At 43.1% G+C, this 23,458-nt stretch overlaps 1 protein-coding gene across 1 annotated transcript in view; it reads left to right on the top strand.

Moving 5' to 3' along the window:
* FAM20C (FAM20C golgi associated secretory pathway kinase) overlaps positions 1–23,458 on the top strand; it is a 64,786-nt gene that overhangs the window by 4,572 nt on the left and 36,756 nt on the right. The window contains 1 exon segment of the mRNA XM_054391110.1: positions 7,027–7,105. Within this exon segment, the coding sequence (XP_054247085.1) occupies positions 7,027–7,105 (79 nt within the window).

Consider the following 23,458-nt stretch of genomic DNA (forward strand, 5'->3'; position numbering starts at 1 on the left):
TGTTGATGTAGGGATGTAGAAACTGGTGGGAGAAAAAAGGAGGTAGGAACAAGAAGTAATAGTTTAGTACTCACTCTTCACTTGCTCTTCTGGGCTTGATCTTCGCTTTCCTTCTGGGCGTGTTCCTTAACCTCTCTATGCTTCAATTAACCTAGCAGCAAAATGGTTATCATAAAAAATAGGAGTGAAATCCTGAGCCCAGTGACATAAGTGGAAGTTTTGCCATTTACTTCCCTGGGGCTGTGATTTCACCTGATGTGTCACATGGATGTGCCATGAGGTTTCCATTCATTACGATTTTGATAGAGCTTTCACATCAATGAGGGGAAAGGGCCACAGGACCACAGAAGAAGATTTATGATTGTTATTAGCAATTTCCTATGGGATTGTCTCACTGTTAATGTTTGAACAAGGCTCTTCAGAGCGTGGTAGGGCCTCTTGTGCCCCTAACAAAAACACAGAGCCATGGTTTCTGTCAATGAGTCAATGAAACTACAACATGAGGTATGTTTGGTAGAGGCATCAGTCACTGGGGGAACTGACAGGAAATTACTCTTACACATAAATCCCAGTCTGAACTCCAGTCTATAGCAACAGAAGGAGACTTTTGCCAATGCAGATATTATCAGGATCTGAATTTTGCTGGTAGCATCAACTGCCTGCCTCTTTGGGAATTCAGGAGCTTTGCCAGGCTGCAAAGCAGAAAGAGCATATCATTAATATACTTTATTATTATTATTGTTGTTGTTGTTATTATTATTGTTACACAGTGAAGCATCTCTCATTTTACATTGTAAATTCTGGGAGGGTTTTAAAATAACACCTGCCAGTTGTCAGCTTTACTGCAGAGCAGCAGCAGGATTCAAAAGCATATAAGCTGATTAATAAAGAGCCAGATATTTGACCAAAGGACATTTAGAGGGCTGCCACGTGTTTTTGTTTTTTTTTTTTTTGCATATTCCTGCACATCTTCTAATTTGTCTGGGTTGTTTTTTTTTTTTTTTCATATATCCAATTTTTGTTGGTTTGCTTTTTGCATTTTTTTTTTTAGGCAGCTGCACAGTTGCCAGGTTAGAAATATAAAATAACTGCAAACCTTCATGATGCCCAATCTTCAGGCTTCTTTTTGCAAGTAGGACAATTAAATACACAGCCTTACATGCATTAGATTAAGTGGGATATTGCTTCATCCAGTTTCTTCCCAGTGCTCAGATTTGCTTTGGCTCTAATAGAATTAGGTGATTTGCTGTGTGAGTCCTTGATACCTACAGTAATTAGATCCAAACTGCAGCTAAACAGCTTTCTTAGCCACATTGTAATTTCTCTGCTCAGCTTGCATTATTTATGGAGGAGAGTGGTGCCCAGATTGATCCCCTGCCATCTAGCAGAACTGCTCACACGTCTCTGTAACACACAGTGTTATTTGAAAATGAAAACGGTGACAGAAGCAATTCCCAAGAGCAGGGAGCACCAAGGTGACATTTTCTTGATGTTAAAGTTTAAATGGAACAAATCCGTGGCTGGGAAAGGAGCATCACACTCAGTTCCCACAGTGACACCTAGAGCTGGCCTTGAAAAGGACGGGGTTACCCAGAGCTTTCAAGTTGAGGATGTATCCTGTGCTTTGCATCAGTATATGTACTTCCTATTCATTTTGTTCAGCATAAAGGGATAGCTCTCAATTTGATTTAATTCTCTGAAAATTTCCTCTTGCCAGAAAGAGGAGCCTAGAGAGAATTGTTTTCCACTGAGCACTGAAGCCCAGTTTTCAGAAGCAGCACATGCACAGGCAATTGCACATTTCCTTTGCCTTTCATAACTGTTTATTGCATGCATAAATAACTATAGTTAGCTATTTTCTTGCATATTTACAAGTGGCAGCACTGTCAGCAGTCTAAGAACAGTACTTTGTAGAGGCAATATGGTCTTGATCTTGCTTGTACTCTCTGTCCAGAGAAGCTGTGCTGAGGGACTGCCTGTGAGCAGAATAGGCTTTTGTAATTCCTGTGATTAGCTGGGTTTTATTTCTTTGATTCTGCAAATTCTCTGGTTGGGAAGGTTTGGAAACATTACCTGACTGAGTTAATTTCTGAACCTGCAGTGCCTTCAGTTTGTACAGGCAGTAATTAGAAAGCAAGCAGGCAAGATTACTCACGCAGTGAATAAATGCTGCAATTAGCTAAGGTGGACTCTGCTTCAAGTCAGGGTGAAAAAAATTAAAAAGACAAGATGCTAAGTCTTGAACATAAATTCAGATGCTAAAGGAAAGGATAAAAATCTCATCCAAAAGAAGGAAAAAAAGTCCTGTTGAGAATGTGTGAAAAGCCTAATGAAATGGAGCACCATTGATTTACTGTATAAGAAAGCAATGAATCTGCCAAGAGTCAAGAAACTGATTTGATGTACAAATCCAGGTGAAAGGAGGGGACTTAAAATGTACAACAAAGCCTCTGAATAATTTCACAGATCTCTTCCCCTCCAGAAGTCTTGACTGAACCAAGAAAGGCCTTTAAAAACAGGTCAGTGGAACTGACTGAGCAAAACCAAATTAAGATATGATGAGGGTTTGAATTTGTTTTGAAATATGTTCCTCACAGCTTGTCCAGGGCCATCTCCCTAGCCTGGGGCAGAGTATTACTTGTTAAAGCAAACCAACATGTTTGTGTTAGATTTAAAGTTTGGTGTATAAGTAGGAATCCAAAATGGACCTGAATGTCCTCTGTTTCAGGTGTTAACTGCATCTGAGGCTTTCAGTAGATCTCACTTCTCAGGCATCAGCTTTGCATAAATAAATATATTTTTAAACGCTGTTTGGATTTTGACCAAAAGCCAGGTTCAGAGATTATTTTGGGGTTCTCACTCTGCATCAGAAGACCATACAGTCTAGACAGGCCAGTAGGGTGAGGGCTACCATGCATCAAAACAGAGGATCTAGAAAACCAGAGCAATTCAAATTCCAGATCCCTTTGGGCAGTGTTGTGTCTCTGCTAGGAGTTAGTACCAGATGGTAGACAGACACTGTGTAGCATACATTTGAAAAAGGATGATTGAGAGATGATAGGTGACATGTTTTATATTGAGTAGTGTCTATGGATCAGGAAGAAAGTTCAGGTCTTGTACTGGGGAGGGGACAGGGTGAGGAAGTAGCAGACTTGGAGTGTTACTGTGACAGCAGGCTCACAGATGTAAATGGAGTGGGGATTCTTGAAGGCTTGATCCAAAATCTATGAGAGAAAACAGAAGGAATCCCACTGTTTCACTAGTCTTTGGACTCTAATCCCACAGACATTAAGGAAAAAAAAGATATCTCAGGGAATTTTTTGCAAAACCTCCTGAAGTTAGGAAGATTTATGATCACACCCAAAAGCCCTTTTACTGGGTTAACAGGAAAGGTTAATGCTGCTTCCCATTCTGTCTGTGGCAGGGGGCAGGGGGGAAGAGAGGCTTTGGGTTGCCTGAAGATAGAAAGTAATGAGGGCAGTGGGATTTGTTTTTAACACTGTGCCAGTATGAGACTTAATTTGAGGTACTTGCTGGAAGCTAGCAGGTTTATAAATTCCATTACAGAGCTGTTCATGAGCCATGATGTTATAGTATATTTAGAAACCTAAAAAAAAGAAAACCCAAACAAAATTCAGAGTGTGACTGGTGGTTCCATTGGAGTCAATACAGCCTTTTGTTGCAAGACCTTCACAATACCTAAGCTTGCTGATCATAGATGTGACAGATTGTGATGGTGTAGCACCCTCCAGTTTCTTGGAAAATTGTATGTGCTGCTTCTGAGTATTATAAATTCTTCAGTGATGTTCCTGTTGGCAGTAGATGAAGGCACAAGGGCATCTCCAGATGAGCAAGCAACATTTGAGATAAGCTTCTGGAAGATGCTGGGGCTCCCACTGTTTGGCTGTAATGGCCAGAGGAATGTGTTTAACTGAAGTCTGGGCAGGAAAAGGATTTCCTGAAGGAATACAATTCAGAAGATGAGAGGGAAGCCAGTACACAGATGTAATGCTAAATTAGGACAAGGGAAATAAGCTGATGTAGAGTTCTGAATGAATAATCTCCAATGAGATCTGCTCTTTTCTGGCATTGCCCCCAAGATTTGGGCACCCTAGACTACTCCCAAGTCTGCTTAGTTTAGAGGTGCATCAAGACTCTTTCTGAGTTTGAAAAGGCAGGTGTTTCCCTCTGTGCAGGCATTGCAGTATTAGAATCTAACTAGTCTGGATTTGGAAGGTGGCTTCGAAGCACCTCCAGCTTGGCCAAGAGCATCTGTGGCACTGAGCAAGCAGCCAGGGTGGGAATATCTATACACAAGTCCAGATGATGCGTGGGGAAGCCAACATGGAGCTCTTGCATGGGTTGCTGTCCATGATACATGCCCTGCTGTAAGCCACAATGGGACACCATTCCCACCAATGTCATCTGCTATTTTGAGGCAATCCAAAGTTTCTTCCTAGCAGGGCGGAGGGATGGTGTGCCAGCAAAACTTGTGTTTGGTTGAGGCTACTCTTGCAACCAATTAGGGCAATACAATAAGATGGATCTAAAAAGACCAGGGAGATGCTTTTGTCTTAGTTCAGCTCAATTCCTTCTGACAGGAAACCAGGCTTTTGTGTCTCATGGAAGAATTATTCTGAATTGTTAATCTTCTTCGAACATTTGCCTGCTTGGTGATGACACACTCATTGTTGAGTTCAGCTGCTAACAAAATCGTTGTCTGTTGAGTGGCTTCAATTTGCTGAGAAACCAGTCTTCTTGGTGTATTTGAAGCTTTGTGCTTGGAAGAGGGCATGCTGGAACATTCTTTATTCTTGCTGCATTGTTGTGATCTCCCCCTCTACCCCTACCACTGCTTGGCTTCCCAGCCATACCTCAGAACAGATTCTATCCTTCCCTTTTCTCTGATGGGCTTACAGGATCTTTGGTGTATTTGGGGCATAGATGTCTCACAGAGGAGAGGAAGCCAACCTCTAAGCCCTGAGCTCCTCAAGATTGAATGAAAAAAAGCATAAATTACAGAATTTTTCGAGATAAAACATCTGGCATTTAGTTGGTGTGAGCAGTCTGCACGCAGCTGTGTCGAGGTTGGTGGGCTGGGGAGAGTTGTGTCAGACAGACAGAAGGCAGTTCTGAGGCTGGTGTTCCTGGCCATGCAAATACAGGTTGTGCCTGAAAGAGCTGGGCAAATCCTGTGCCTTTGGCAGCAGCTGAGCAGGAAAGTGGTGGGGACTGGTCCTGGCTATGGTCTGTGCCTAGAATGGGCATGAGATAAGGACAGTTTCATCTGTCTGTCTGCTGTCCAGACTAACCAGGAGTGTTTCCAGGGCATGTAACTGGGCTGTGATGGTCCTAGGCCATCATGTGTAGGGTTTTGGCTAGAGAATTGCTGTTTCTCTTTGGCTTCAGGCTCTGGACTAGGTATGAAAAGGCTTACTGCTCCTTCTTCCCTCCAGTGCAGACCAACTGACCTGTTCTGAACAAGAGAGGGAGTTTAATATGTAAAAGCCACATGTTTCTGCTTTACCTGTTCAGTGCAAATTATTTAATGTCCTTTAATTTCTAATCATTTATTTGTTCCTTTGGGAAAAAGTGGAAATGCAAGAGAAAGCTGAGGTCAGCAAAACAGAAAGGCAGGAGGGATTTTATTCTAGGAGAAGTATAATTACACTGAGCAGATTTGCATAGCATTTTGTTGCAAAAATATAGGTTACAAGTGCTGGAAAATGAGCTGCTGACCTATCAGTAGCAAGGCACTGAGATGAGTAATTAAAGTGTGTGCAGCTAATGGCATTGGTTAGAGAAAAAAAAATTGTATGAGCTACACAGGTGGAACAAGGGCAACTCGAAGCCAAGATTTACAGAGCAAGGTAACTTGACATTTATAGAGTTCTCCAGTTGACATGAGGTTTTTTTTCAGAACTGTAAAGAAAGGGAATGATAATCTGATCACTTGTAGGAAGCATTTTTAAAGGCCTGACTCATCCACACAGACACAACTGCCATGGCCTGCCCCTCGAAACACAGAACAGAATTAAGGAGTCAGGGTATAGGTAATTTCATTTACTCAGAGCAGTTTTGATTGAGATGGTTTGCCAAAGTTTATCTTTTTTAAGTAGGTTTTATCATCAGGTAAAATGCATTTTTATCAATTCTTATATATCTGTGTATAAATAGCTCTGATTTTAGAAACACTGTAATCTGGATGTTAACATGATAGTGTCCAAATTTATTCAGATTGGTATGAATAAAGGTCAGTTTTAAATTCGCATTATCCCTGAGCTGGGAAGTGAGCCCAGATAATATTGGAGCAAAGCTGACCCTCAGTGTGCAGTGTGGACTGCAGATCCTGCTGCTTCCCTGTGCCCTCTCCCACCATTCCAGCAGAGCCAGAGCCCCACTGCACGGCTCTGCTGCTCTCCTCTATGAAGCACCTTGGGATCCATTGAAATTAATGGATGGGCTTGGATACATATCCATTGTGCATAGAGGAGATGAATTTACATATCTCCACTGCTCAGCAACAATTAAAATCACAGCTGAGATCAGAGATTGCTGTAGTATCTGCTCATACTTTTAATTAAGGAGATGTCTGCTGTGCATTGAACTGTACGTCCCAGCTGTAGTTATCTTCGAAAGCATCCCATCTCTTTTCCCAGTGTGTGTTCCTTGTAAAAATGAACTGCAAAAGCAATTGAAGGTGGAGAAAACAGGAGTCCATTGGTCTGTTCTAACATGCTGTTCAGTTAGGGTGCTTATGGAGCCCATTGTGGCCAACTCAAGAAGACAAAGACATATCAGGGGGTACAGTCCGGTTTTAGCCCTGGTTAGCAGCTGAAAGCCCTCCCCTGTACTCTGCACCTGCTGAATAATCTCTTGTCCAGTTAGGATTACCCTGCTTGGTGCTCAGATACTGCAGTGCTGCGTCTAATACAGAGCCAAAGATAGCTTATTCTGTTTCAAGGAAGCTGGATGTAAGTAGATCCACATGCAACATTTCAACGCCCTTTTGTTTTCCTCCCGCAGCGATGAAATCAGGAGGCACCCAGCTGAAGCTGATCATGACGTTCCAGAACTATGGGCAGGCATTGTTCAAACCAATGAAGTAAGTAAAAAAAAAAAAAAAAAAAAAAAAAAAAAGGCTGTGCTGTAAAGTGAAGTTGTGGTGCAATAGCCTGTTGCTGTTTTCTAAGCCATTAAAAGTTTGCTGCAGTATCTCTCAAGGTTAATGTGCCTGGTTCCCAAGGCTTGCTGCCAAATGTAGAGCTTCAGGGTCTGTGGAAACCTTGCCCTGCTAGACTGGTCATTGGAGGAGATACTGAGGGGGGCCTCAGACACATTACAGTCTTCTCAGGAATTTTATTCTCTCTGATCTCTATAAAATCTCTCTTCATAAATACAGGATGTTTTCAGCATGCCTTTCTCATGTAAACTTATTCCTCAGAGCTAAGCTTTATCTAGTGTTGTTGTTCCTCTGGACTATGGCCAGACAGGAGAGATGGTCCAGAACAGCCTTGGGAAGAGCTAAATAGTCATTGTCTGATAAATTATAATTTAATCTGTTGATTTATTGTTGTTTGTGTTAAAGGGTTGTGTTAGTCATTTGGCTGTGCCTATGCTGACTCTGTGAACCTGAGTTTATCTGAGAGTGATACTGCAAGACAGTCTAGAGGAAAAGGGCAAGACTAGGATAATGCAGCCTTGATTTGTGCCTGCCCAGATCCCATTGGGATGAGGAAAGTTATTCAGATACACAGGAGATGTAAATGAGTTCTGAATCCTGACCTGTATGTTTGTGTTGTAATAAGGAAAATGACTCTGTACTTACTGTAGAGGGTTTAGCAAAGACACTTAGGGCTTTAAAATGTTTAATGAAGCTACTCAGTATCTGTGCCAAGGGTACCACTGGCATAATAAATTCATTTCCTTCTTTTGTTCCCACTGTAGGGAAGTTCTGTTAATTTCCTTTAAGATGGTCCATAAAAGACCAGAGTAACTGAGAACAAGTCGTTTGGAATATGTGTTGGCATTGTTTTACAGCTGTAGTGGGGAGCACAGCTCACAGGGGTCCACTGATGACTGGAGACTGAGAAGTTCCCAGTTTCACTATAGATTTTGCCATAGATTCACCTCAGGCAAATACAGATTTGCCTTGATCTTACTTGACTGCCAGAGAGGTCAAATCATTGGTCCCACTTTGCTTCAACCCAAGTTTGAGCAGGAACCCTCCTTACGTTCATTTGTCCTGGGAATCACAAGGAAATCTTGTGGACTTCCAGGCAGCAAAAGGCATTTGTGCAAAGGCCAGGTGTCTCTGTTTGGGTTTGTTTTTTTTTTTTTTTCCCAAATTGCACACAAATTTCTCCATGTTGCTAGAGGATCACTGGCTGCCTGGGAGAGGTCAGAGGAAGCACACATAATACAGCCAAGTCAAAGGGAAGGCAGTTTCAGAGGGCATCTACTCCATCTTCCCTTCCTCTCTTTGCCCTTTCCCTGAATGCTCACTCAGATCATCACTGATGGGTCCATGCCTAAGTTTGATGCATATAGGCACAATTCCTGCACATGAAAAAAACCAGGCAGGTTTGAGCAGCCATTAAGTATTTGGCAGAATCGTGGTTGTGCTGTTGGCTTTTTACATGGGAGTGATTTCTTTCCCCTCCATTTGCTCAGATGCAGATAATCTCAATCTTTATCATTGGTATGACATTGTAATTCTGGGAATGCTAATGAGGTCAAATCAAAAGTTTACCAGTTCCCCTGTGCTGTACACAGCCTCAGCAAGATGATGGATGACAACAGAGCTATAGCCACATTCCTGTGTAGCAGCAATTATTATCATCCACTAGAACAGTAACAGAAAATGATGATGTCTTAATCATTCCCTTTGCTTGATTTGAAGGGCAGCAACACCCTAATTTTCTCACTGCTCTTTGCATTTCATACACCACTGGAAAAAAGCAGCGCTAGAGCATTCAGCAGCTATGTTCCCAGGCATCACACCTTGCAGTGGCAATGCTGCTGAGCATTGCTGAACACATTAATGATGTTGAATAAGGATGCTTGCAAGGATTTGTCTTCATTCTGGTAACAGTGAACAGGGAGCCAGACGCTCAGCTAGCATAAATCTTCCTATTTCCTTTGTTGTTAATGAGGTTCTTGGAGAGGTTTGCAGCATCGTTTCTTTACACAGAAATGAGCTGCCTAAAACTACCAGGAAAAGGGAAAGGAAAAAGAAAAAAAAAAGTAAATTAATCAGGTTTCAAAGCTATGAAACTTATTTTTGTAGGATCTTTTTCAGTTCTTAGACACCTTCCAGGATGTTTCTGCCTCTCCCTCATTTCTCCAGGGTACCTTTCTGATACAGGCTTCACAAGGCTGAATGTGACTTTCCAGAACAGGAGGCTCACAGATCAGGGGCAAACATCTCTGGTCATCAGGACTAGCAGTGTAAAGGACATTTTTTTTTTTTTAATAGTTTAATTTGAAAACCATAAAATACCATCCTGGTGGCTACATCTGAGATCAGCTCATTGAAGGAAGCGCTTGGTGGATAGTTAGGGCATCTCCACCTGGTGCATCCTATGTGTTTCAGTTGTTGCTGTGTTATCAGCTCCATGGCTTTCCAAAGCAGGAGAAACTATGGTTTTTTTTCTCCTAAGCTGATAAGCCTCTTCATACAAGCAACATTCTCATGAACCCCAGGGGGTAACACAACCATTCAACAGTACCAAGTGTCCAGCTGCAAAGGAAAACTGAGGCTTCAGTTTATCTTACAGTGATGGAGAGGGCGATATGAGTTGTACCTCTGTGTTAAACTGAACTGAGCTACTGTTATTTTAGAGAATAAGGTTGGTGTCAGTAGGATTTCTCAGGCCTGATCCCAAGGAAAACTGATAATCCAGAGTTTCCTACCCTGTCTGGGATGTGAAGTACTGCAAGCTGAATGGTGTGAGGTACATCAAAAGATATGTAGATGTGGTGCTTAGGGACGTGGTTTAGTGGAGGACTTGACAGTGCCAGGTTAACAGTTGGACTTGATGATCTTAGAGGTCTTTTCCAACATAAATGAGAGAGACCAGTCTCTCCTTGGATTTGATTCATTTGAACTGCCTGGAAAGCTGGTTTTGCCATGTATAGCTGTACTCAGTATCTTCCAAACTGAACTGATACCTGTTTGAGCAGGATTGCAGCTGACAGGGGAGACCTTGTGAACTCTTCCCTGATACAGCCAGGCATCTGCCAGCAGAAGGGGAAGACTCCAGATGCAGACCTTTGGCAGTGACTTCTGCAGGGAGTCACAGCAAAATGTACACCCATCTGACTTGCTGTGCCCTTTCCCAGCCTCCCAATTCCATGTTGAATTTATTCAGGGAGCAAGCCAGCTCCAGAAATGCCCAGACAGGATTTGGAAATGGGGGAAACAGAATCTGCCTTTGGCACCTTCTCTGCTCAGTGTCTGGCATTAACTGAGAACTCTTCATCTGGTCATTGACTCAGGCTAGTGGAGCAAATGAGAGGAGGGAAGCTTAACAGTCAGGGAAATGTGATAGCAGTAAATAAAGCCTGATCAGCTGCAATTATTTTATTTATTTGTGGCTCTGGATCTTCATTTCTGAAATAATTGCCCATAAAGTATTGCAGAGGAAGCCAAATCTATTTATAAATCCTCTGGCCTAGTGTAGATTCCTTTGCTAATTCCAAGTGCATCGTAGGAAAAGCAAGTATTTGCTAAAACTCCAGGGAAGATTTAGTGTATTTGCAATGTATCTTAGAGTTAATGTGTAGTTTTATTTAGCTCATAACAGTTCAATCTTACAAAATTATTACCATATGGGACAAGAAAAAAAATATAGCAACCTCCCCATCTCTCACATGATTAGTGTGTCTAACTGTGCTAGTATTGCACAGCATAATAAAATGTATTTACGTGATCACTGATATCTGCAGCCACAGCTTTCTATATGACTTATCAGGGAGGGATGGTGTAGAGCCATAAATTACAAAGGGTTTTGGCTTATTTGTCCAATAGGAACATGCATTTCATACTTTTGTTTGGTTTCCCTTTGTTTCTCCTAGCTGGTGGAGTTAAATAGCTGGCTCAGCAACAAAACCAACACACTATGTTTTTCCCTCCCAAGACTTTATTCTGGAAGGAGGAGATTCTGTTCCAGCAGAGTCAGTGTTAGAATTCCTGTTGCATCTGCTGGTGCCAAGATTTTGAGAGAGGTTTTAACAGTTCCTTATGGAAAAGGCAAATAGGATTGAATAGAAGATGATACCTTGCTAGCAGATTTGTGAGGGAAGTGTCCTGTGGTATGTGTTTAAGAATGACATTTCTCTTTCCCAGTTTTATAGACAGCTTTGCACAAGTCTAGAGAGGGTGTTCATTATAAAATCTTTGAGGTTTATTTGTTCCACTCAAAGAAAGCTGCTGCATCTAGTGAACCCAGGTTTGACTGAAACAGGTAACAGCCAGTTCTGTCCCAACTTTACTTTTTCCTTGGTGATTTCACCATATATTTTCTTTTCTTCTGTTTTCCCAAGTCACAGTACCCCATAGCTGTTTCTCTCAGTAGCTGACGTTCGTAGTTAGTCTTTGCTGAACCAGAACCAATGAGCATCAGGGTGACATCAGGACAGAAAAGTCTCTGGGGGCTCACAAAATCCAGTGTCCTTGAATCACAGGTGATCGTCTCGTGAAATCTCCTTCATTAACTGATCAAACACTGCTGACCACCTTGTAACTTTTGCCCCCACTATCCCTCATGAAACTTGCTGCTGTAGAAATAATGGTACCCCTAAGGAGCATCTCCTGGTTCCCACAGCCTTCAGAGACATGATCCATCCCGGTGCCAACCACAGTCACAGTCTGGTGCAAACCTAGTGCTCTACAGAAGTAAACCAAGCACGCTCATCTTTAATTACATCTGTAATGTTGTAATGTTTCTGTAGCATATCTTTTGGCTCAAAGACATATCTTTTGGCTCAAAGACATCGGTGCTGTTAGCTGGGCTGAAATCTAGCAGCCAAGGTCAGGGGGAAGATAATATTTGTCTTTCCACTGGCAAAGCACAGCTCTTTACTGGCTTTTAAACGTCACAGCAACAAAGGATTAGCAACATTCTTTAAGTTTCTCTTTGATTGCCTTTTAGGATGGCTCAACAAATAATGCCTCTTTTGATGGGGATGTTAAATAGGCCAAACAATCCCGGTAATACAAACAACGGTTAATCGCTTTCGTTTGCTGCATTGATGTTCCCTCCTCCGAAGCTGTAGTACCTGCGAGATGCAGCCTCCAGGCCTGATTATCATATCAATTAGGCTGGTGTCGTTCTTCCAAATGGGTAGCATTGCTTCCAAGTCAGAGGGATTGCAATGAACTTCAGAATCGGGCGGGGCCACTGGAAGATCGCTTGCTTTATTACATTGCCTATCATATGCTGGTTTTGAGGAAATAACGTTTTGCAAACCTGTTGCATTTTCTCTGGCAGGAATCCAGTGTAAACACACTGTTATAAGTCAACGTAGCAATTAAATCAAATTGCAATGTTTTCTCTGAGCAGCTAAAAGAAGTGAGATATGCACAGAGTGGCTGCTGTGCTAGAAACCTTCCAGGATTAACACTCCTGCACGCTGGAATGTGCTGCACAAAACCTGGCTGAGCAGTACAAACCCAGCCGCTATGTTTTGTCACTCATCTTAAACTGTGCTCCTGTACTGGTCACTGGAGAACACTGGTTCTGGGCAAGGTGCATTACTGGAGATCTAAGGTTAAACAAAGTGGTTAGAAAGGTTGAAGTTGGCAGTGCCAAGGTTCAGTTTATACAGGTGTGTTTTAAAATTGCTGCCTCCTTGCATTCCAAAGGAGAAGTGTTTTCCTTGCTGCTGGAAATAATAATCAGTAATCAGATATTGGGTGGACCTCAGCCAGGAGATTTGGGCCTTTTTAAGGGCATTCAAATCCTTACCTACCAAATCCCTGATGAAATGTTTACCTGAGTGAGACTGACAAGCAGACTTGATTGTACTTACTTCAGGAATAAATTTGGAGTAAACTGGATGAATTGTATCACTTGATATTTAAAGTAGGTGAGATCTGAATGTGGTCCTAAATTAGGACAGTAGAGGTTGCTGTGTAATGTTTTAGTTCTTTAACTTTTGGTATATTATGCATGAACTGTTTTCCTCTTTTATAACTGATCCTGTTCATCAGATCAGATTTCTTCAGCATTTCAATGCAAATTGTGTTTTAGGACTCAGCAGTGCCTCTGGTCCACATCTCATTTCTGCAGATTGGAAAATTTGCAGTGACTTCAAGGGGAGCTGAATCAGGATTGAGGCTGACTGATGGCCCTGGACAGCAATGAAATCCAGTCTTCTGTCTGTCACTGTACACTTGTTTCCCCTTGCCACAGTTCAGCAATGACTGGCTGAAATATTAATCAATCCCAGCCAGCCCAGGAGAAATTTGTTCTCGAATTCTGCAAGTATGCTTATGAAGTGACCCCAGAGTCAAAGTCTGCAAAGTCCAGGTAGCTCAAAGGTTGTCCATTTAGATTAGGATCTGTAGGGATCTGTGACAGCAGTATTTCATCATGCTGGCAGCCAAGAAGGGGAAAACAAATCTCTTTCTCTCTCTTTTGGCACCAGTTCTGTTGTGCTGTCCCAAGCCAAGCTGCCCTGGATTATCTCCTCCTGGAGCCAGGCAGGAGCTGCTCTGAGCCAGGATGGAACAATTTGTGTCTTGTGAAGAGGACAGAGCAGTCCTTCCTCCAGCAAACCAAAGATGTTTTGCTGTATATCACCATGTCCACAGAGTTCAGTCCCATCCCATGTCTCAGCACTGCAATGCTGCCATACACCACAGCTGCTGAATTCTCCCCAAAATCCCTCTCCCCTGACTTCCCCATGGCTTCTTCAGCTCCTAGCAAAAGACTTCACTCTGCAGCTCAGAGAAGCATCACTCACATGGTCTCTGTGACTGAGGCTTTTTGTACAAATAATTTAAGGCTTTCATGTTTTCTTCAGCTCATTTGTTTCTCCAGCAGATGATAACACAATATCTGGGTTTGTTTGTGTCTTACACTGACACAAAGGGCCACAGGTACTGACTGTACCTGCCCCTTACCACCATCTTCATGGAAAGCTGAGTGGGCTGTCATATTTTATAGTAGAGAATTGTCCCTGCTTGATTAGCTGCCTTCTGTCTAAGTGCTTATAGAATCTTGCTGCTTAGTCTTGGGGAACAAAGACATGGTGGTGTTTATAGGTAGTGTGAGGACTAGGGGGGATGGAATAAAGCTGGAAGTGGGGAGATTCAGACTGGAAGTGAGGAAGAAGTTCTTCCCCATGAGAGTGGTGAGAGCCTGGAACGGGTTGTCCAGGGAGGTGGTTGAGGCCCCATCCCTGGAGGTGTTTAAGGCCAGGCTGGATGAGGCTCTGGCCAGGCTGATCTAGTGTGAGGTGTCCCTGCCCATGGCAGGGAGGTTGGAACTAGATGACCCTTGTGGTCCCTTCCAACCCTGACTGATTCTATGATTCTATGATTCTATTTTTCTTTAAAAGCCACTTATTGCAGCAGCTACCATTTATTCTTTATTACTGCAGTGTGTTAGGAAAGAAGCATCTTCAGTGTCTGGTTTTAATTAAGCTACTTCTTCATTTTAATTTTCTACCTACCAAGAAAATCTGTGTTTTTTTGCCTTTTAGTCAGATAACCACTTTCAGTTCCTCAGTTTCTCATTTCACACATTTTGCCCTGTATCAGCAGTACAGGAAAGCAGCAAACATTGTCAAAGGAAGAGCTGGCATGAAATGCATAACTTGTAATTTACTGCTAGGTAACAGGGCTTGGCACACAGGGGACTCATTGGTGTAGCAGTGAGGTGAGATGTCCTCAGTAAATCTAAGCAAAAAAATATGTCCAAAGTGTTTTCAGTGGGATATGCAGATACCACTGCCCTGAAATATTTCATGGGAATTTGTCTCTGTTTCTCTACAGTTTATAATCCTTAAACTAGGCTCAAGAGACTGAAATTCAGGGAGGGGAAAAAATGATTTGTGCAAGACTCGTGGTGTAAACCAGAGGCTGTGGTGGTTTTCTCTCTGGACCAGCATGCACAGCTTTATCCTGGAGGCCAGTTGCACCTTGCTCATCTCCCTGCTTGGGAGGAGTTATTTTTGGATGTTTTATGGAGGTTAATTGCTCCCCCTCTGCCCCTGGTTCCTATCTCATAGAGAGATAGCTCTGCAATCCCCACTGCTTTGGAGGGTGCAGGTGGAGATTTGGTCATTAGCTCCAAGATTTGTTTGAAGTTTGTTTGCTCATGAAAGCCTTCAACATTTCTACAGGTTTCTTGAGTTAGGGCTGCTGGCTATGGGGAGAGGCAGGACATAAGCAGCAGTGAAGTGGAGCTGATGAAATAGTGTGTCTAGTGGCTGAGGACCCATGTCCAGCATTGCCGGAGGTCACCAGTTCAGGTGACACAGACCTATGGTCAGTGATAATGCAAAAGCTGGGTGGCATTTGGGAGAGAGACCCACAACTGAATGAACAGTGTCTTGCAAGTTGAAACAGGAAGGTTTTGGCAAAGCTGAGAGGCTTAGGATAGAGTGCCCCAGCACATGTCCAAATTGCACCAGAGTATGGTGCTATTGGTGACTCACTGCTATTAGCAAACAAACAAACAAACAAAAAGTGTTTAAAATATCCACCATAGCAGTTAATAACACAGCTCCAGGACACACTGGCCATTTCTGACTTTTTCATTTTCAGTGCCTGCTTCATTAGCATAGGTACTTGTTAACTTGCACTTTTCCACCCTGCTGTAACGTTCTGCATGTGGGTAAATGAAGGTGAGAAAGCCTGAAAGACTCATTTACATATGAAGAGGTAGCAGAAACCCAGAGTAAACAGCACCGACAAATGTGTGGGAGCTGGAGAGTGGTAGGGGGACATCAAAACTGTTGTAAATAGAAGCGGTTTAAAGTGCTGGATTATGTGCTATGGATAATAAAATACCCCAAGCCAGCACAGAAACCAGATACTGTCCTCAGCAGCAGCATCCAACTGATCCTGTTAGCACTTCAAGCCCCTTTTGTAAACCTTGCTAATCAACGGTTCAAATGCTTCATGCAGCAGTGGTCACCCAGGCAGAGGACAAATAATGCCATGGCTGTGCACAGAGAGACCTTGTGATAGCAGAAATATGGCACACAGGCTTCAAACACACAAAGTCTGCTTATGGATCTTAAACTGCGTTGATTAGCTGGCATGAAGTAGCAGAAGAAATGGATAGGTTACATTAATCCATAGATTTAAAGGGGAAATGTAGCAATGGTTGGTATTATTTTCTTTAGTTTTCTCTGTGACTTACTTGTATGTTGTTTGAGTCTAGCTCATGGTGCACCAGAAGAATTTTGACCTGGCATATTTGTGTTACCCTTTGTAACTGTGCCTGTTTGAATCGCCGTGATAGGATAACTCGGCCAAAATTTTCAGACAAACCTTTTTTGCATCCGATTCTTTAGGGGTTTATTAAGCAGAAAATCTGATTCCTGCAGCATAAAACCCAGAGGTTTTTCAGCCTTTCATGTTGCAAGCCTGGGGTTTGTGTCAGGGCCCTGAATGAGCCTCAGCCAGGAGGAGGGAGCGACGCTGTGATTGCAGTGCCAGCTCTGCCTCCTGGGGCTGATGATGACAGAGACAATTTAAAGCAAAATCTTGGTTTTCTCCATAAGACTGAGATGTAGGACTAGGGGTCATTGCCAGCAGAAGGATGGGATGGAGCAAGGAGGGTTTGTGCCAGCTCTGGCCAAGGTGGGAACAGCAGCTCTCCCATTTGTCATGGACCCAGTGTCACCATGAGATTCCACGTCTCCCCCTCATTTCCAGCACCAAACAAACCTGACCTCCTAGGGCTTTGACACCAGCCAAAAAGGGTGCCCATGGAGGGCAGAGTCTGCTTTCCCCATTACCTGCCTAATTTTCCTAATCCCAGAGCCAGCTCCAAGTTGAAACCAATGTTTTTTTCTTTTTCCTCTCCTCTCCTCTCCTCTCCTCTCCTCTCCTCTCCTCTCCTCTCCTCTCCTCTCCCCTCCCCTCCCTCCCCTCCCCTCCCCTCCCCTCCCCTCCCCTCTCCTCTCCTCTCCTCTCCCCTCCCCTCCCCTCCACTCCCCTCCACTCCCCTCCCCTCCACTCCCCTCCCCTCCACTCCCCTCCCCTCCACTCCCCTCCCCTCTTCTCTCTTCTCTCTTTTTCTTTTCTTTTCTTCCTCCATACCCCAGGTACAAGAGCTGGGTAACTGGAAATTTAGCTCAAAATATGCCCCGTTTTTTGCTATGCCTGACCTACTTGTCACTGCAGGGGTTTCTGCTCCTTTCATGCCTGTGCTTCCAAGAGCTGGGCTTTTGTTCTGCTGATTGTATCACATTATCTTGGTGTGTACTGGGTATTTTGGTACAGATACTTCGTTTTACATGCTCCTGTAGCACTCGGGGCACTAATGGTTCACCTGCAGCAGCAGCAAAGCCTCCACTTCGGTGCTGCAGTACCGGGGGGCAGTGCCAATCCGGAGCAAGCCCACAGCTCCGGGCAGTGTGAGCACAGCTGGAGTCCTGCTCCGTTAGCAGTCAGTGAGGCCATGCAGAAGGGATAAGTTTTGCAGCATATCCAAGCCACCTATTCATATCCAAGCTCTTTTGGCACCCGTGAAATTGTCTGACAACTTGTGAGTGGGCACCGTGCCATGCAAGCAGATGGGCATGAATGTACCAGCAGCCAAGAGCCTGGGATGCTCATCTGGCAGAGAGGAGTGAGAGCAGAGCTCCTCAGTGCTCGTATCCAAATGCCTGTCTGTCCTGAAGTTACCATGGGAAGAGCAGGCTTGGCAATGGGCTGTCTGGTCTAGCCATGGGGTGTCTGATCTGGCCATGGGGTGTCTGATCTGGCCATGAGGTGTTTGGTCTGGCAATGGGGTGTCTGATCTGGCCATGGGGTGTCTGATCTGGCCATGGGGTGTTTCACAGCAGAGGTGATACCTTTCCAGGGACATTCTCTCCCTGGTCCCTGCTACTCAAGACAAGGTAGTTTCTGACATGCTTTAAGCCCTATTTTGTTTGGGATGGCCAGCACCAGGCACTGTCCTGTGCCCTCCAGAAACTCACCTTGAAGGTAACAGGACATCAATTTCTTTCTTTTTTTTTTTTAACTACCTGTGCTAGGTGGCTCCCTGTGCAAGGCTGGCTCTTGACAGAAGTGAATCTTGAGATAAAAGGATTAAAACAACTTCTTCCAGGCTTCACCAAAATTGTCACAGAGGCTTTCTTTAAAACATAGCTCCAGGGAATGCCTTAATGCTTATCTCCCTGAGGGGCAGCTTTTCTCACACAGGCTGCATTTTGTGATGATTGACACATCGTTAATTAACTGTCATTAATTAACCCCATAATCTTAAGGGATGAGGAGAAGAATTCCTTGCAGGTCTGGATCCCGTCATCTCTTTGAACACTCAGGTCCCCTGTTCTGCTGCTCTCCCAAGCCCATCTGTCTCTGAGACCCAAGAAGCTCATAAAGAAGGCAGCACTAATGAACAACCTTTTACAGCCCCCACTTCATTTCCTGACAGCCACAGTTCAAACGTGATCTGCAGGAGTAAGAATATTTGTATCTGTTGCTGCGTTTAGAGGAAGGGAAACATGACAAAAATTAAATCAGTCGTTGCCTTTCAACCTCCCTTTGCTCTCTGCAGTGTAGGACAGGATCCTGTGAGTGATGAGGGATCCATGTGTAATACAATGCTGGCTCTGTGTGTGAATGGTCACATATCTCCTCTTGGGCAGGCCATGCTATGAAAGCACAAAGTTAGGATAGAAAACTGTTCTTGCCACTGTTTTAGCTCCAGCAAGATGACCTCTGAGCTGCACTCCGTAGCTCAAGCTGTGTTGAAGTGCTGAGCTTCACCCAGAACAGCAGCAGAAGGGACAAATTCTTCCTGTGCTGACTTCAGCTGGGGTTTGCTGGTGCCCTTGAAGTCTTTATTTTCCTTTAATCATTTTGAGCCAGCCCATATCTCCTGCCAGTTCTGCCTGGTGGCCTCTAACAATCTCCTATGTCAGGCAGCAGCATGATTATAGCTTTATTTAACCTACTTTGTCTGCATTTGCCTTTCCAGGAGCAACAATGCAGCAACTCTGTAGACTGAGTGTGGCCTAAGAAAAGAAATCACCCTGGTTATCCACAAACATCTGACTCTTGGGGTGATGCCAGTCTCAATAAGACATCAGTGGTGCTGATAAGCCAATAGTCATAATCACTGATCAGCATTTCACTGATGTTTTGGCAAGGAATTGTTTCCAAATATTGTTGACCCTGTGATTTTCCTATTATGTGCTGCCTCCTTTGGCAGGAGAAAGAGCTTCTCAAGGATCAGAATGCTACCTACAATGCAGGAGGAGCTGCCTAAAACCCATTATGTTTGGCATGGCTTGTTCTTATTATTCAGGTTCATGTATCAGGGTTCATCCCTCCTGTGCAATTTCAGCCTTGTATTAATCCTGCCATTTTGCATCTCTGCAACTGGGAACAGCCTCCTGTTGCTGACATCTGAATTACATTTTTAACAACAATTTCCTTTGTTATACAAAATGAAGCCAAAACAAGCACTGCTATTGGAGTCTCACATTCTGGTTTAAATAACACAGACTTTTAAATGGATGAGGGCTATGAATCATTTTTATGTAGATACTGGGTTTGGGTTGTTTACTTGCTTGTTTGTGAAGGATTTTCTTCTTTTTTTTTTCTTTTGTTTTCTTTTGCTTTGCTTTGCTTTGTTTTGTTTTGTTTATTAATTCCTGGCAATGTAAGTCTATCACTCTTGATGCAGTAGGACAGTTTGGAAAAGCTCTCTGGTCCCTCTTATCTAACTGTACTGTTATATAGATTATTGGATTCTCTCTTCTCTCACTTCCCCTAAAAATTCACTCTCTAAAAGGGTGAAATTGGAGTGTATTGAGTTGCCTGGTATTGCACTGGTTCTTTATTGCAATATCTTCTAGATTTTAATAGCTATGGGTCTTGAAACTAGTTTGGTGTTACCAAAGACATTCAATATCTGAACTTATGGAAGGTATTTTCTGGCACTCAAGCAATGACTCCAAACCCCTAAAGAATTACAGTCAACATCCCTGAATTTCAAAGCCTGACATCACTGTGAGCAAGGAATACAAGCCCATCAACAGGAGTAGGATTTTAATTGCTTTTGAATGATTCTATAGAAATCTAAAATTGCTTTGTGGGATGAAAAAAAAAAATCCCCACTTTTATCTGTGAAGAGGTTTTAATTCTGGTGAATAAAATAAGTGGCTGCTGTAATAGTACAAGAGGTTTTTTCCCTCTGACTGTGTAGCTGTTCCTTCAGCCCTTGCCTGCTGGGATTTTATCCTTGAGCAGTGAGACATCAGAGTTCATCAGATATTATACGTGGCAATTGCCAAAGCAGGAGAGGCTCTTTGGTGGCTGGAAGATTTGTGCTTCTATTACTTTAGCTGTTAAAAAAATGAGACCACCTGCATTCTTTTGCAATGTGACCTTCTCTAGCTGGTCATATGCTGTGTTTTCTTTGTGATCTGATCTGATTTTAAGAGTAATGAAAAGGCCAGCAGTGCTTTAAAACCCAGTAATACCTTCAGACTTGCTTTTCAGTTTTCTTTTCTTTTTTTTTTTTTTTTTAGTTCTTTCTCTCTCCTTTTTTTTTTTTTTTTTTTTTTTTTTTGGTAGAAGGAGTTAAAACCTTTGCAGAGATTTCTACATCTGGCTTAGTTTCTGGTTAAATGCATTCTCAGGGAGTGCTGGAAACTATTACTTCTCCTGTTTAGGTGAGAAGTAAACGAGTCACGTTTTCCAACATAGTTTTCAAGGCAAGGGATATCAGAAGTTGTTTGGATTTTCCTGTGTTTAATAGATCTGGTGAATACTTTAAAATTGCCTGCACTGCAGGAGAAACACCACCAAAGTGTGGCTGTTTCCATTGCCTTGGCAAATGCCATCTATGTATCAAGGGAACATGCAGGGCTGGGCTCACCCAGGGACAGTGCATGGTCCCTGACGTGTCCCAGCCCTCTCTCATGTGTGGGGTCAAATCTTGTGGCTGTCCCTTGGACTGGTATGGGGATGGGCCCCAAGCATCCTCTCTGTTGAAGGGTGGAGAACAGCATGTGTCCTACCCTGGGCAGGTTTGCAGAAGGCTTTTTCCTCCTCTTTCACCCCCTGGATAGACTGTAAGCCCCTTGATCTTTAGGGGTCTGGGGCTGTCGGGTCTCTGTAGGGTGCAGTGGAAGGACTCTTCTGGGTTTCAGAAGGAACCAGATCTGGCTTCTCATCTCAGCATTTCTCTTTGGGAATCAGCTGGAGGAATCTCCTTCCCCTGACCTAAAATGTTGAGGATGCCCAAGGGATGAATCACAGAAAAGAAGCTATTCAGGTCTGCCAAAGTGGAGACTACAGTGAAGATGGGAAGCCTGAGCCAGCTCCTGCTTCTCTACAGGGCTCCTCACTGGAGAAACCCTTTCTGAAGCCCTGAACAAGCCTCAGCCCAGGCCAAGGACATGAGAAAGGTGCCATATCCCCCATCTCCACCCAAACCAACATCAGTGATGTAGCTAAACCTTTCCAGAGGCTCCCAAGGACATTTCAGGCATCTGTCAGTGGAGCCATAATAGCTTCTAATACCAGTCAGCAATAATATTTAACCAGGTAATACTTAACCAGGTAATAAAATTATTATTGACCTTTTCTTAGGGAGGAAAAAAAAATAAAGACGTTCTAGTATCTGATACTTTAGTTATCATTAAACTTACAAAAAGGCAATTGGTTGCATCATCTGAAATTCCACACTGATATTTTTTTCCTATCATTTGAAGCATGTTGGGACTACCATGTATTAAAAGTTCAGAAATCCCTCCCATTGAGGGCTTTAAAATATTTTTCATTCTTTTCATAAACACACCTAGCCATTGTTGTATTTTGGAAGGACAATTAGTTTGTCTTTCCATGCATAACTACACATTTCCAAATACATTTTTTTTTTTAAATAATCATTTAAAAATTTATTTATTCTTCAAATTGACCATAACAAACCAGACAAGTCTCTTCAGGACTAATTTTCCACCTAGCTGAAGAAATTAGCTATTGCTTTCTCCCTCCCACCTTGAAACTGTGCTAGAATGGTTACTTGGAAACCCTGCCTGTAAAGGATGTATGTGCTGAGGCAATTTAAATAGCATGATTTGTCATCTAACTGCAGACATCATTAACAAAGCATTATTTGGCTGGAACACTGTAGGCTGAACATGGATAACTCCTCTGTGTGGAGGAGAGATTTAATTTAACCACCTTGTGACCAAATATTGCCTGTCTTGAGTGTGGAGCTGCAGCAAGTCTAGTGTGAGGAATAGGAGCTGTGCCTGGGTGGGAAATTATTTTCCTGTGGTGTGCAGCTATTGGAAATGTATTCTGCATCAGGCTGAAAACAGGCTCTTTCCAATGTGTTGCTTCACAGTCTACTGATTTGCTTATTTTAGGGTGAGGAGGTAATTTTCTTGTGATGGGGAAGAGGGAAGGGAATAAGAGCGTAGCTTTTTGCCTTCTTAGCATGGCTTTTTGCCTTCTTCCCTGGAACTTTTCTCCTTGTCACAATCCTTGTTTCAATATTAATTCCCTTCTGTTTTTAAGATGGCAAAACCATCAAGGTGGAAGGACTCTTATAAGGTCCTTCAAGAACCGTAAGGGTTTTGAAAACAAGCCGGTGAAATTACAGCGGTGACTTGAAATTAATTTTGCTGTGTGCAATAGTGTGTAAAGCAGAAAATAGTGGCTTCCTCTGATAAATCCTGCATGTCAGGAGTCAGAAATAGTCATTGCCCTGGAATCTGACTGTTGAGCATGGTCAGGAAGGTAGGCTGTGCATAACAATAAGGAACGTGCATAAACAAATCTGCACTTTAAAAAGAGGATTCTGTTAGTTCTCAGATCACTTTTTAGGTCTGGACTGAACCTAACACTGTAAATTGTAGTTTTGCTTGTAAATACAGCTTTCATTTGCTTCCAACTGGCTGGGCTGGCAAATTTAATGTTGGGGTTGGGGGGGGAATTTTCAACCCGCCGCACCATATTAATTCTTTACCCCAAATCAGGTTCTTTATTCCCGATTCCAATATGAGCTGGAAAACTCAGCTAGAGCCTGGAGATTTGTCAGGTGGATTCAATAGACCTGCATCCTCCCATCTGAGTTAATTCTGCAGCTACAGCTGAGCTGCAGGAGCACCACAGTGGCCTAGCTGCCAATTACATATTCCTGAACATCCTTCTTGGTGAATCAACTCCCAGATCATGTTCAGGAATCATAGTCTTAAATGAAGCAGGGTTACAAAATATTCTGCTGATCTCTGGTGCAAGTCC

Source organism: Indicator indicator, chromosome 22 (assembly GCF_027791375.1).
Source record: "Indicator indicator isolate 239-I01 chromosome 22, UM_Iind_1.1, whole genome shotgun sequence".
Classification (NCBI taxonomy): Eukaryota; Metazoa; Chordata; class Aves; order Piciformes; family Indicatoridae; genus Indicator; species Indicator indicator.